General features: G+C 38.2%; 2 protein-coding genes across 2 annotated transcripts in view; both read left to right on the top strand.

Annotated features, from left to right (window-relative positions):
* galr1b (galanin receptor 1b) overlaps positions 1 to 15,658 on the top strand; it is a 244,086-nt gene that overhangs the window by 14,873 nt on the left and 213,555 nt on the right. The gene's annotated exons all lie outside the window — the stretch shown is intronic.
* Positions 1,473 to 13,399, top strand: agrp (agouti related neuropeptide). The gene is made up of 4 exons (XM_051378214.1): positions 1,473 to 1,492; positions 8,126 to 8,265; positions 8,850 to 8,947; positions 13,081 to 13,399. Exons 2-4 carry the CDS (start codon positions 8,127 to 8,129, stop codon positions 13,270 to 13,272), a joined length of 429 nt encoding a protein of 142 aa, XP_051234174.1. The 5' UTR covers positions 1,473 to 1,492; position 8,126; the 3' UTR covers positions 13,273 to 13,399.

The raw sequence follows: 15,658 nt of genomic DNA on the forward strand, positions 1-15,658 counted from the left end.
GATGCTCTACACTGTTACCATGGTGTGTGACAGTTGTTGTTGTTGTTGATGAGAACAAACACGTTTTATTAAAAACCATTTCCTGCCACCAGCAGCAGCTGATTTGAGTTGAGTGCAGCGGTGATGTCATCAGCGAGAACAGGCGCCATGTTTGCGGCCGGAGGACGAAGAGGACGAAGAGTTTAATGAAGCAGCAGATTGAAGATAATAGAAGAAGCATGAATGAAGCAGCTGATGTAATGTTCTCCACTGAGAGGATCATTAGTGAGAGCAGCCAGTGAAGACTGCACTCAATAACAACAACAACAACAACAACAATAATAATAATAATAATAATAATAATAATAATAATAATAATAATATTAGCAGATGGGACAAAACCAAAAAAATCATTAAATCAGTGTTTCCAAAATATGGTTTCTGTCATTTTAGGTCGTTGTTATCACGCTGATGTTTGTTCATTTTTTATCATCAGTTTGATTTTAAAAAGATATTAAAAGATATTAAAAGATATGTGGCTGTGAACTGGAAGAACCTGCTTCAGTGAGAATAACCTCACTCAACTCTGTTATATAGTGTAAGGTGGCTCAGAGGTTGTTGGTTCGATCCCCAGCTGTGAATGTAGTGTACGGGTACACATTGAGCAAGACTAGAACTTTATATGTTTAATGTTTGAACATACAGTAATGTTATTAGGGTAAATGGTAAATGGAGCTGTACTTGTATAGTTTCCTTTCTAGTCTTCCGACCACTCAAAGCGTTTTTACACTACAGACACATTCACCCTTTCACACACATTCACTCAGTGATGGTAAGGTCCATCGAACAGAAACTAACTCATTCACACACATTCACACACCGATGCTCCGCATCAGGAGCAATTTGGGGTTTTGCTCAAGCCCGGGGATTGAACCAACAACCTTCCGATTAGTGGACAACCCGCTCTGCCTCTGCAACACAGATATTACAGAAATGTTATTATATTATATTATATTACAGTAATGTTATTATATTAAATATTATTATATTATATTATATTACAATAATGTTATTATATTAAATTACAATAGTGTTATTATATAATATTATATTACAATGATGTTATTATATTATATTATATTATATTACAGTAATGTTATTATATTATATTCTATGACAGTAATGTTATATTCTATTACAGTAATGTTATTATATTAAATTATATCACAATATAATCATTAAATCAGATATGATCATTAAATCCGATATGATTTAATGATTATTATTATTTTTACTATTAATATATGATCATTCAGATTGATCACTGTCATTTGCTTTTGTGCATTTTATTTTGAATGTCTTTGAGGCTAATTGTGATTTTGGGTCATTTAAATAAAGATAAATACCCCGAGGTCACTATTCAATTTATGAAGACGCCCCCCCCCGTTCGTCCTCCTCCTTTAAATGGCTCCTCGTCCCTCCGGAGGGAAACACTGAAGAGTCACAGTGACAGGTGAGGTACCTCTCTCTCTCTCTCTCTCTCTCTCTCTCTCTCTCTCTCTGTGTGTATGTGAGGCTGGGTCTCTCACCCACTAGGATTTACTATAATATAATGTAAAAGAATATTATTGTTACAGTGTTGTCAGTCTAAATCATTTATATTATATTATTCTAATAATTCTCTTTTTTTTCTTAACGATGTGTCAATATTAATATATAATATAATAATGTTATTAATATGTCCTTAAACCTTCTGTTTGTTAGGGGGTTAGGGGGCTGGAGTTAGGGTTAGGTTTAGAAAGAGAAGTCCTTTTTCCCAAGGTATCCTTTGTGGGGATTTCCTGGGAAAAAGGGTGTGTGCTGGCCATTCTTGCTGTTGTTTTTATTCTGAGAAAAATAAAGTTTGTGCTCTGGTGTGTTTTTCATCATTTCTAATATTTAAACCGTGGGGGAATCTGGTGTTCAATTTTCTGATCCAGTGTCTTTCAGCTTTTTTCCTCTCCACCGGTGTCCAATTTATGTTGTGTTGTATTCCTGTTATTTCTAATTACCCTAGACTATGGTTAATAAAGTGTGCCACTAGATGTGTGTGTGTGTCTTTGTGATTTTTAATGTTGTATATGTGTTGAGCCAGTCTAGTTTTAATTGTGTTGCCTGTTTCTCCACGTATGAGATGTCACAGTGTTTACACTTTATGACATATACGCAGTGTGTGTGTGTGTTGGTGGTTAGGGTCTGTTTAATGGGGTATGTGGTTGTTTGGAAGGTTTTTAATTGTTTTATTTGGTCTAAAGTAATGTGGGCCTTGTTGAGGAATTGTGTTAAGTTCTGGTAGTTTACTTTTGACCAGATAGTCTTTAGGTTTTTGTTCCTCTTGTAGGCCGAGATTATTTTATACTCCTGGAGCATGTTTGTGTTTTGTATTTTTTGCGTGAAATTGTCCTTAATGTGTTTGTTTTCTGCTACGCTATATGTGGAGTAGGTGGTGATTAATGGGAGGATTTTTCTCCTGTCCTCTGGTCTCGTGGTGAGGAAGTCCTTCCTGATTTGTCTGAGGAAGAACCTGGAGTATCCCCTGGTTTTTAATGCCTTGAAGAGGATCTGAGTGGCCTCTTCAAAGGCCACTGTTTGTGTAGTAGTAGTAGTAGTAGTAGTTGGGATTTAATTAGTCCTTTAAATGTGTGTTTCGGGTGAAGGCTGTTTTTGTGTAGAAGTGCACCGGCCTGCAGTCCTGTTATGGTCTCTATGTTGGTGTATAAACTATCTATATCGATGGTGAATAAGATGTTGGTGGTTTTTATTTTGTGTATGAAATCATATGTGTCTTTTATGTAGCTTTTATGTTAATTGGAGAGTGGGTTGATGTAGTGCTCTATGTATTCGGCAATCCTGTAGGATTTGCTGCTGCAGTCCGATACAATAGGCCTTCCTGCCGGTACTTCAAATGGTATGCTCCAGGATTCTGTATTTTTTTTTTTTTTCTCACTTTAATTTTTATTGATTTTTCACATTTGTACACGTACACCCCACATCCAGCAATGCAGAAAACAAACAAAGCAACACTAGAAAACAAAAACAAAATACAGTCCTGGTGGGAGTTGCATTCCTTCTTGTTCATTCATTAGTTCTCTCAGTTTCGTCCTCTGTATCTAATGTTTTTTCAATAGTCTTTGTCGCTGTTCAAAGTCCTGAAAAATGTCCATTTCAGCCATTTGTCCTCCAGCTGTGTTTCTTGCAATCTTAAGCGATGTGTCAATCTTTCCATTACATAGATTTCCTCTATTATTTCCTCACATATTTAGCCAATCTTTGTCCGAAATTTCTATGTTGAACTCTGACTCCCACTTTTCTTTATATAATTAGTTGTATTCTTGTTTATTGTCAATTTTTGGTACAGTGCTGATATCATTCTAATTTTGATGTCTTGTAAATACTAATTATTGTTTGTATCACACCATTCACTTCCATGGAGGGATCCATCTTGATTTCTTTCCTGTAATAATCTCTTAGTTGTAAGTACCTATAGAATTCATGTTTACCCAGATCATATTTGACTCTCATGTTCTGAAAACTCTCCAGCCCCCCGTCTTTCTCTAGAGTGCATCATGCCGTAATTCCCTTAATTTCCCACTGTTTGAATCCCTTGTCATAACTGGCAGGTTTGAAATTACTGTCAGATGCAACCCACTTTAACAAATGTATGTCCTTATTTATCCCATAATTTTTAATAATTCTATACCATAATTCCAGAGTAAACAATGTAATTGAGTCAATTTTATTTTTAATTTTATTGTATGTTTCTTTATCTCCGATGACATTCTGAATTGGGTATCCTCCAAACTCTTTCTCCATTTCTTTCCACTTTTCTGTGTAGTCTGGTTTACACCAGCAGAGTAAATATCTCAGCTGGGCTGCAAAGTAGTATTCTTTCAGTCTTGGTAGACCCATTCCCCCTCTGTCCTTTGGCAGCTGGAGAGTTTCAAACCTAATTCTAGGTTTTTTACCTGCCCAGATAAACTTTGATATTATTCTGTTCCAGGTCACAAACTGGGTTTGAGGAACCTCTACTGGTAGAGAGTGAAATAAATAGAGGAGCCTAGGTAGCATATTCATTTTGATTATTTCAATTCTCAAGTTAAAATCTAGCGGCAGAGTGGCCCATCTTCCAATGTCTTTTTGTATCTCTTGGCTTATTTTGTCACAATTTTCTTTATATAGTTTAGATAATCCTTTAATGATGGAGACCCCCAGATATTTTATTTTCTTTAGGTTCCAATCAAGATGATATGAATCCTGAATCTCTTTTGATGGAGTGTAGTTAAGTGGTAGTATCTGTGTTTTCGATATATTAACTTTATATCCTGAGAGGTGCCTGTATGTTTCTAAAAGTTTTATCAGTACAGGGAGTGATTTGTTCGGTTTTTCTAAGAAGGCTATGACATCATCAGCAAAAAGTCCTATTTTTTGTTCTGTTCCGTTCACCATTACTCCCTCCAGTTCTTCGTTCTGACAAAATGCTTGCGCCAGCGGTTCTACGAAAAGAGCGAACAAAGTGGGTGATAGGCAACAACCCTGTCTGGTAGACCTTTGCAAGTTGATTTTATCAGTCAGACTTCCACTTATTTCGGTGTCCGGTTAGCTCAGTGGGTAGAGCTGGCAACCCATGTACCGAGACTCAGTCCTGTAGTGGCCCAGGGTTCGAATCCGACCTGCAGCCCTTTGCTGTGTGTCATACCCTCTCTCTCTCTGCCCCCCTTTCCTGTTTGTCGTCAGCTGTCCTATCAAATAAAGGCAATAAAAGACTTCCATTTATTTTAATTTTGGCGGTGGGCTGTTGATATAGAGTCTTTATGCATTGTACTGATTCACTGTTAAATCCAAATCGTCCCCGCACTTGATACAAAAATCTTCAATTCACACAGTCATATGCTTTCTCCGCGTCGATGCTTGCTAATATAATGCTTTGTTTTTTCTGTTGTGTTTCATCTACGATATGCAAAGTTCTTCTGATATTGTCCTGCATTTGCCTTCCGCTTATAAATCCTGTTTGATCTTCCTCTATAATTTCTGTTATGAAAGTATTCAGTCTTTTTGAAATAATTGTTGTGTATATTTTATAATCCACGTTTAGCAACGAGATTGGTCTGTAATTGCCACAGTGCTCTTTGTCTCTTCCTTGTTTGTGGATGACTGTAATGATTGCTTCAGTCCAGGATGAAGGTATTTTATTGTTTTGGAGTGTCCAATTAAAAGAAGCCAAGGGTAGTGGTGTGAGCTCATCTTTGAACATTTTATACCACTCTTATATCTTATATCCATCACTGCCCAGATATTTATTATTTTTTAATGCACTTGTTGCATCATTTACCTCTTCCTTTGTAATATCAGCCGTTAGCCTATCATTTTGAATATTACCGATCGATGGCAAGTCCAATGAATTTAGAAACACTCTCATTTCCTCTTCATCCGCAGAGTCTGGCTGTGTATATAGTTCCTATCCGCCTGTTAAAAGGCAGAAACCTAGGACAGATCCTTCAGCTCTAGATGGGTGGTTGTCTGTCTCGACCAGTTGGGGTGAGAGAGAGAGAGAGAGAGAGAGAGAGAGAGAGAGAGAGAGAGAGAGAGACAGACAGACAGACAGACAGACAGACAGACAGGTGCACAGCAACAACAGTAGCAACAACTACACTAATAGTAGTGACTGATGATGAACATGACAACAGCAACGATTGGGGACAATGAGCAGTGACAACAGCAACAACAGTAACCGTAGCTGTAATCATACTTATAATAATAATAACACTAATATCAGTGATATTGGCAATGGTCAAGCAGGACCATGGCAGGAGGCTCCACCAGGATCCATGAGAACCTGCGAGACGAAAAAGCACAAGAACTCCGGGGAAGAAGTGGAGTTAGTAACATGCATTAATGGAACATGAATGAGTGCAGAAAGAGAGAGGAAGAGAGGAGCTCAGTGCACCATGGACTCAGGACTCACCTGATCCAACCCTAACTATAAGCTTTATCAAAGAGGAATGTCTTAAGCCTACTCTTGAATGTGGTGAGGGTGTCTGCCTCCCGAACCACAACTGGAAGCTGGTTCCACAGGAGAGAAGCTTGGTAACTGAAGGCTCTGGCTCCTGTTCTACTTTTAGAGACTATAGGAACCACAAGTGGCCCAGCATTCAGAGAACGTAGTGTTCTAGAGGGGTAATAGGGTACTATGAGCTCTTTAAGATATGAATGGGCCTGACCATGAAGAGCTTTATAGGTGAGGAGGAGGATTTTAAATTCTATTCTACATTTTACAGGGAGCCAATGCAGAGAAGCTAGTACAGGAGAGATGTGATCTCTTTTTCTAGTTCCTGTCAGTACTCGTGCTGCAGCGTTGTGAATTAATTGGAGCGATTAATGGACTTATTGGGGCAACCTGATAATAAAGAGTTGCAGTAATCCAGCCTTGAAGTAACAAATGCATGGATTAGTTTTTCTGTATCTGTCTGTGATAGTATGTGTCTAATTTTTGTAATGTTACGTAAATGAAAGAAGGCAGTCCTAGAGGTCTGCTTTATGTGGTAGTTAAATGACAAACAAAAAGAAATATTAATCATATCCAGTAAAGAAGTGCCAATGAAGCATATGACTTCTTTAAGCAGCCTAGTTGGGATCGGGTCTAACAGACAGGTTGATGGCTTCGATGTAGAAATTATTGAAGTTAACTGATGAAGATCGATAGCAGAAAAACAGTCTTAATATATATCTGAGTTTACATTAGTTAAAGTTCCTGAACTTGGAGAGCCACTGATAACTGTTGATGGCAGTTGGTGATTAATTTTTTCTCTAATAGTAATAATTTTATTATAGAAGAAGCTCATGAAGTCATTGCTACTTAAGTTTATGGGGATATGTGGCTCAATAGAGCTGTGACTCTCTGTCAGCCTGGCTACAGTGCTGAAGAGGAACCTAGGGTTATTCTTATTTTCTTCTATTAGTGCTGAGTAATAGGCTCCTCTGGCATTACGGAGGGCCTTTCTATAAGTTTTAAGATTATATTGCCAATTTGAGCGATATTCTGATAATTTGGAAGAGCGCCATTTCCTTTCAGATTTTCTAGCTATTTGTTTTAACTGGCGGGTTTGGTGATTGTACCACGGTGCTAGTCTCCTATGTTTTAATAATTTCCTTTTTATAGGAGCGATAGAGTCTGTTGATTGTAGTGAGCCTGTAGCACTATCAACAAGATTATCAATTTCAGAGGGACTAAAGTCGTTATAGGACTCTGTTAAATTCAGACATGGCATTGAATTAAACACTGAAGGAATCTCCTCCTTAAATTTAGCTACAGCACTGTCAGATAGACGTCTGCTGTAGGAAGTTTTGCCTAATGGCTTATAATCTTATAGTATGAATTCAAAAGTCAGATAGAAAAGGATTATGTGGGAAGACTATTAAACGTCAATATCAATGCCATATGATAGAATAAGGTCAAGAGATTAAAACAATGAGTTGGTTTATTTACACTCTGACAGAAGCCAATTGAGTCTATTAATGATATAAATGCGTTACTAAGACTGTCATTTTCAACATCCACATGAATATTAAACCTACAATAACTACTTTATCTTTTCTTTATTATTTAAGGACTAAACTTGATAAAAACAAGAAAGAATTCAGATATAAAATCAGAGTACGGTCCAGCAGCGCGGTACACTATAACAAACAGAACTGGCTTCAGTGTTTTCCAGTTTGGGTGAGAAAGACTAAGAACAAGACTTTCAAATGAATTAGAATTTAGTTTAGGTTTAGGGTCCATTAAATGAAATATTGGCAACTGTGTGCATAACTCAAAAATGTAATCAACCAAAATCAATCAGTGACTGAACCTAAGAATATTTTTTAAACATTTATTATTTTATGAATTATATTGATAAATTTTCTAAACCAGTGCTGACAAAAGTATCAATACTTCAAATTATTACTCGGCACAATAATAAGAATAAAGGTTTGACTTAAAAACTGATGACAGTTTTTATCAAGTGAACTTTTATTGTTCAATTTATCAGTATAAATATCCAATGAACGGACGTTGAATCTCACTGTGATCATTCTTCCTCCTCTTCCTCCTCCTCTTCCTCATCTTCAGGATGTTTGGCTCCGTGCTCCTCTGCTGTTACTCCTTCAGTCTGCTGCGTCTCTCTTCTTCTTTGGTTCATGGAAACATCCAGTTGGACGACGGTCCGGCAGCCGGTCGTCTCTCCGAACCGTCGTACCTGTCTGACCTGGGTCAGTAACACCTGTCCAACCGGAGCAACAGTCGTCCATTACTGCAGAGACATTCAACTTGACTTGACTCAACTTGACTTTCTCCTTTTTTATTTTACGGCAGGAACGAAAACACACTTTAATCAGTTTTTATTTTATTTAGTACCACCATGAGCAAGACCTTGGCGACAGGGGCAAGGAAAAACGGCCTTTTAAGAGGCAGAAACCTAGGACAGACTGCCTCAACCAGTTGGGGTGAGAGAGAGAGAGAGACAGACAGACAGACAGACAGACAGACAGACAGACAGACAGGTGCACAGCAATAACAGTAGGAACAACTACACTAATAGTAGTGACTTATTGTGAGCAGTTTCAAGTAGGAACTATTTTCTCTCTACGTATCACTGTGCAGAAGATATGAGAAGATATATCATTAATGGCATCCTCCTTACCTGAGCTGTAACGTTAGCTTCCTTCTGCGCAGTGATATGATTGATGGGTGTACTTTGGAGAGAAAATAGTGCCCATGTAGCGCTTATTGAGTGTAAAGAAACTCCTTGTGTGCCGTATCACAGCAGGTCTGTTTTCTGTCTCCCGTCCCACAGAGAGAAGCCACGCCACTGACCCTGTGCATGACCCCGCCCTCCTATCTGTTGACTCAGTGGAGGATCACTTCCTAATGGACGCAGGGTCCTATGACGAGGTGGGTGTGGCTTAAACATACAGTACATCCCACTAAGCGCCTGAATTTAATTTACTGTATATGGGTCAGTGACAAATAAGAGTTTGCATTATGAGCAATTCAAAAATGTTTTAATAAATAGTTTTAAAAGCTTGCAGCAGGTTTGCAAAAATGTATATTTTGTATTTCTGTTGGTTTCATGTAATTTCAAATAGCTTTTGAACAATGTTTTACAAAAGGAAAGATGGATTGCCCCTGAAAATGTCATGTGGTGTAACCACAACAAAAGGTATTAAAGTATTAAATATCTATTTCCACCTAGAGTGTATGCAAGTGTAATTATAAAAACAGTTGCTTCATTTAAATATATATCTTGAAAATAGATTTTATTAGGATTATTTTAAAACAACATTTTAATGCGTATTTGCAATATAGACCAGGACAAATGCTGAAAACCCTTGGCATTTTCTATATAACATTTGACAAATTATGTATAAACTGTTAAAAATTATGGTAGTACATTGCAACAGAGGATTACATCTTATTCTCCATGACTTTTCCTGTAAATTATAATATTTTTATGAAAAATACTGGTTACACCAATTGACACAAACCAGTTACACCACATGACCATGATGCTTTTACAGAAGAAACTGGCACTACAAATTAAGCATGACAGTCAACAAGGTCAATTGAACTTGTGCTTTTTATTATTTTCAATGAAGAAAAAACATCAACAACAAGAATTGGGTGTTTTCTTTTGTTAATTAATTTAAGAATCAGTTTAGGAAACAAACATGGCAACAACATGTGAACTTCTGCTCTTTTATGAATTAATTTACAAAAACAAACATACAACAATCATGTGAACTCGTGTTCTTTTATGAATTCAGTTAAAAAACAAATATTCTCATCCCTACAGAGAAAGCTGGCCACTTCCTCTCTTCTCTTTTGTGAGGCTTTCTTTTTGTTTTTCATTTTGCTCTTTTAACTGACCATTTTCTTTTTTTTCTTTTGCCAATCCAGTTTCCTCTGTATCTGTTTTGTCTTTTGTTTTGCTGCCTGGAGTTCCCTTTTAACTTTGTGAAGTTCAGACCTCAGCCTTTCCCTCTCCTCCAGCACTGAGCTATAGTATTTGTTCTTTCTTTCTAGAGGTGGGTAAAAATATCAATTCATCAATGCATTTCAATATATTTTTTCCCAATTCAATATTGATTCATTAAATCCTCTGAATCGATTCAAGCCCCTGGCCAGTGGGGGTGCAGTGAGCAACACCTTTGTGTGATTTGCATTGTACGGACGGAGGCTGCACTCGACCACACAACAACAACATGGCAACCGAAGCAGGTAGCAGCAGTGTTAAACCAGCAGCTTCAACTTTAAAAGCAGACGTTTGGAGTCATTTTGGATTCCAGTGGAAACCCGGAACACAGGAAATAGACAAAAGTAAGGTAGTGTGTAAGCTGTGCCAGGCACTACTAAAATACTGCAATGACACCATGCAGATGCTCTGCAGCAACCCGCGGCTAAACCTGTGGATTCCAAACAGACGCAACTCGACAGATCCTTCCTTTGCAAACTGCCGCCAAACTCTGCCTGTGCACAGAAGATAGTGGAGTCTGTCGCCTTCTTCATATGTAAGGACCTACGACCGTACAGTGTCGTGGAAAACGAGGGTTTTAAGAAGATGGTATACATACTCGAACCATGATACGCCATACAAACATGCAAACACATGACGGAAGTCGCCGTCCCGAAGCTGTAATTCTACTTATTATTATTATCGATATCGAAGCATTTAAATCAATATCGAATCGAAATCGAATCGAATTGTGACCTAAAGAATCAAAATTTAATCGAATCGTGAGGTTCTTAACAATACCCAGCCCTATTTCTTTTCTTCCTTTTCTTTGCAGTAGTTGAGAATGCTTGCGGCCCTTCTGTCCAGATGATTATGCATGGGCTCAGGATTTTCAAGATACTGAATTTGCTCATCTGATGTGCCCATAGATGGTGGTGTTAAGTTGAAAACATCAGCAAGCACCCTTTTCTGTTCTCTGTGGTCTCGCTGATACTTTCTCCCCTTTTGCCTCAACTTCCCCTGCTTTGATTTGGAAAGCTCAGCTATTGGAGTACCTTTAGTCTTTCCCTCTCTTTTTCTCCTTTGATAACTAAATAGTAAAATAGAAAAATAAAAGCAATTAGTCTAAATCACTACATTACTCTGTCTTTCAGTAGACAGTATTTCACTGGAAAAGTGTGTGTGTGTGTGTGTGTGTGTGTGTGTGTGTTTTCTGTCTGTCTGTCTGTCTGTCTGTCTGTCTGTGTGTGTCAGTATGTGTTTGTTTGTGTGTGTGTGTGTGTGTGTGTGTGTGTGTGTGCAACCACCTTTTGTACCTTTTGGCAAGGTAAATGGCCCTTGCTGCAGGATCTGCATTGACTCGTGCTCTGACAAGCCACTTTTTCTTTGCTTGATAATGGCATATATTGGGGAAAAAGAGGCTCTATTATATTACAATAATTATGAAATAATAGAAAGTTAATAAATGTAATTTTACAGATCTAAATTTTAATCTTTGACTAACGTTTATCATATTATTGGAGTTTCAAGTCTTTTTAAAGCTGCTGTTCATTTTCAACATTGTCACTGTTCACCCACTGCTGCTTCATTATGAAATTACATATAATATTAAAGCCATGCAAAATAATGATTTTATCCTAACCTTCCATAGCTTTGATAATAACGTTGTGGATAAATCGCCACTTTTTTATAAGAACAACACTTAACACTTAAAAATAGTTCCACATAGTAAGTTAGTTCACATTACATCTTTAATCAGCATCAAAAAATTCTGATATTTGACAAAATCAGCCTCTAACCAAAAAGGAATGTAATAAAAGTCAAATGGTGTAACCGGTTACACCATTTGACTTTTCAATTCAAATTCAAATTTAACAGGCATTATGATGGACACCTATGTAAGCACATGGCCTTGATGTGAAGATTTCAAACACATTTTTTTAAAATAAATACTTATTTTTACAGTTATTATGAATTATAGATGGTTTCCTAAGGTCATACCATTTGACATGTAACTTTAAGCACACCTGACCATACTCTAAAAATGTCAAATTATCAAGATTTCAAAGAGAGCTACTAGCCTTGGCATGCAGCAGTTAGGCTAATCAGGGGACCTTCTTTGTGATATAATTTCCTGCCACATGGTCCTCTTACAAAAATGAACAAAATGGCTCCTTGAATCTTGGTTACACCACCTTGACAATTTAGGAAGTTGACTTGACAGACACAACTCCCCAAATTAGTTATAATATTCAGAACAACGGTGTTCCATTTATTTTATTCATTGTTAAACAACACAAATGTAGGAATATGCCAAACTAGTTGATAATGTGTTTTATTGAGAATTTCACCTTTTTTGAACAAGTTTAAGTATTTGGTACTAATCTTTATTGTTACACCACATTGACATTTTTACCATTATCCCCTTAATATTCTCTCAAAACTGATCAAATCCAGAAATTTTAGACTATTACTAGAAGTCATTTGTGAGTTTATTTTCAAATTTTAACCTTTTTAAATTTAACTAAACCATAGGAACACAAAAAAAAATTGCGTCACGTCTGCCAGTCAATATTTACCCTTACAAAAATGTTAAACTTGTTGCCATTTGACCAATAGGTGGTACTGTAGCAGCATCATTTAACCAGTGCTTGAAAGTACGAACGTCCAGCTGTCCTGGGGACAATAAAAACAGCATCTGAGACACAGAGAAACAGTGTCCCTCACTCACACTACTCTTGGCTGGTTCTCCAGATAGAAACAAGGTTCCAGGAGTCTTGGATTGAACCGGTTTAAGAACCACAACTACTTTGGTGGAACAACACTGTGAGGGAAGAAACTATAAAAGAAGGAATCTGTGTGTCTGAGGGCCATTAAATCTGATCAAGCTCACACTCGGCAGTGTATTGATGAGGATCTGAAGCAGTGCAGAGTGGATCAGATGAGAGGGGATCAGATGAGATCAGTTCAAGCAGCTGCACTACTGGGAGCCAAACAACCATCCTGTTCTGAACAGGTACTGCAGTGAATATATCTGCTTCCTGTTTCCATTCACTTCCTTCCTGTTTTCCAGGATTCGTCAGCAGCCTTGCAGCTGCAGGGTCGGGCCATGCGTTCACCTCGTCGCTGCATCCCCCACCAGCAGTCCTGTCTGGGTTACCCGCTGCCCTGCTGTGACCCCTGTGACACCTGCTACTGCCGCTTCTTCAATGCCATCTGCTACTGCCGCCGTGTCGGCCACACCTGCCCACCCAGACACACCTGACGACAGAGGAGACGACTGAGGAAAAGTGGAGACAAACTCATAAATGCTGCTGTCAGGGACTACGTCAACGCTCTTTCTATTACATGTTGGATAAAATGTGCTCTTTGTGTAATAAACGACTGATGAGGAAAATATAATTGACCAGTTTTCTGTCCGAAAGGTGGCAATGTTAACATTCTGTGTGTGAGCAAGGCGAACTGTTACCTCCACTTTCAGTCTTTATGCTAAGCCAGTACTTCTCAAATAGTGGGGCGCGCCCCCCTGGGGGGGCGCAGTGAGGTGTCGGGTGGACACAACAGGCAGGGGTGACTGACGGAGGAGGAGAGATGGAGAAGTTTCTGACAGGAGTAAAAAGAAAAATGGAGGAGGCGTCAGAGGCAAGAACAGCAAGTGACGGTAACCGGCATAAACTTATTAAGACCAGGAAATATGACGAAGCCTACATAGCCCTGGGTTTACCGTGAATACGGTCGGAAATTAGGAAAGACCTGTGTGTGTTTTATGTTTAAAAACTCTGGCAGCGGACAGCATGAAACTACACAAATTAAGATGGCACTTGGATGAGACGATCGGGAGACGTATATTTGAAATTTCAGACGACCTCCAAGAACAACTCACAGAACATCTAACAGACAAACGTTAAATATAAGTAATATTGTTGCAAATTTTGCAAAAAAACCCCCCAAATGTTAAAAAGTCATATACCTTTTTGAAAAGGAATAAGCTGATTCAATTCAATTCAATTATATTTTATTTGTATAGCGCCAATTCATAACAGAAGTTATCTCAGGACACTTTTCAATACATTTTACAGGGAGCCAGTGCAGAGAAGCTAGTACAGGAGAGATGTGATCTCTTTTTCTAGTTCCTGTCAGTACTCGTGCTGCAGCGTTCTGAATTAATTGGAGCATTTTAATGGACTTATTGGGGCAACCTGATAATAAAGAGTTGCAGTAATCCAGCCTTGAAGTAACAAATGCATGGATTAGTTTTTCTGCATCTGTCTGTGACAGGATGTGTCTAATTTTTGTAATATTACGTAAATGAAAGAAGGCAGTCCAAGAGGTCTGCTTCATGTGGGAGTTAAAAAACAAATCCTGATCAAAGATAACTCCAAGATTCCTGACAGTGGTGCTAGAGACCAAGGTAATGCCATCTAGAGTAACTATATCTTTAGACAGAGAGTCTCTAAGGTTTTTGGGGCCAAGAACAAGAATTTCGTTTTTTTCTGAGTTTAACATCAGAAAATTGCAGCTCATCCAGGATTTTATGTCCTTAAGACATGTTTGTAACTTAGATAATTGATGAATTTCATCGGTCTTGATTGATAGATGTAACTGCGTATCATCTGCATAACAGTGAAAGTTAATGGAGTGATTCCTAATAATGTTGCCTAAAGGGAGCATATATAAAGTAAATAGTATTGGTCCAAGTACAGAACCTTGTGGAACTCTATCACAACTATCACTGTGGTTAGTGTTGGAGATATTGAGTAGGGAGTGGAGATATGGATAATGCTAAGTGCTGTAGAGACAGACTGCCGCCAGTGGCAACGTGCAGCCATGTGATTAACTATTAAAGGTTCAGATCACTGCTCTGTAATGGAATATTGAGTTTCCACCAATCAGCAACCTCTGTGGCTGCAAATGAATCTGAAGAACTGCAGTTCCTCTAACGTCCACTAGAGGCCCCGGCAGTGAGTCAATCTCCATAAGGCCCCATATTAATCTGTTTACAGCCTTCTGGTCTCTGTAGCTAATTTCCCCATTGATGACAACTGTACAGGGGATGAAGTTTTGTATAACATCACAGGTGGCTGTTTTCAGTAACCAGGTTTCATTCAGCCTCAACTCCACCCACACTCCACTTCTTTGCCCATTTTTGGATCAGCCGGGAGCTGGTGGAGTCAGGACTGCCAAGATGGCGACGGCCAGAGCCGACCACACTGAGCTTCACAACGGCTCTTCACAAACCTGAGGAGTACATCACAGAGACTACAGACTGTTTATTATACAGACTGTCATTGTAATCAGTGTAGCTCAGTCTCAGGTTGTGTTAATGGTCATTGAGGCCAATTTAACCTTACCCAGACGAGAACACCTAGTGGAGCCGAGGGGTCGTCACATCCCAAAATGCTATTTTAGAATAAAATGCTCTTAAAACATTATAACATGTTTTGTGGCAACATTTTACTAAAATATTATATAACTATTAGAATATTATGACACAATCGGTTGCCTCATTAACGTCTACAAAACATCTATACGAAATGTTCTACCTTTATTAACATTACAGATGATAAATGATGATAAAATAAAAAAAAAATCTTTCAAAAAGTTTCTGAATGTTGCTTTGAGAACGTTCTTCCTTTGGAGCCTATTCATGT

This window comes from Dicentrarchus labrax, unplaced genomic scaffold (genome assembly GCF_905237075.1).
Source record: "Dicentrarchus labrax unplaced genomic scaffold, dlabrax2021, whole genome shotgun sequence".
NCBI lineage: Eukaryota > Metazoa > Chordata > Actinopteri > Moronidae > Dicentrarchus > Dicentrarchus labrax.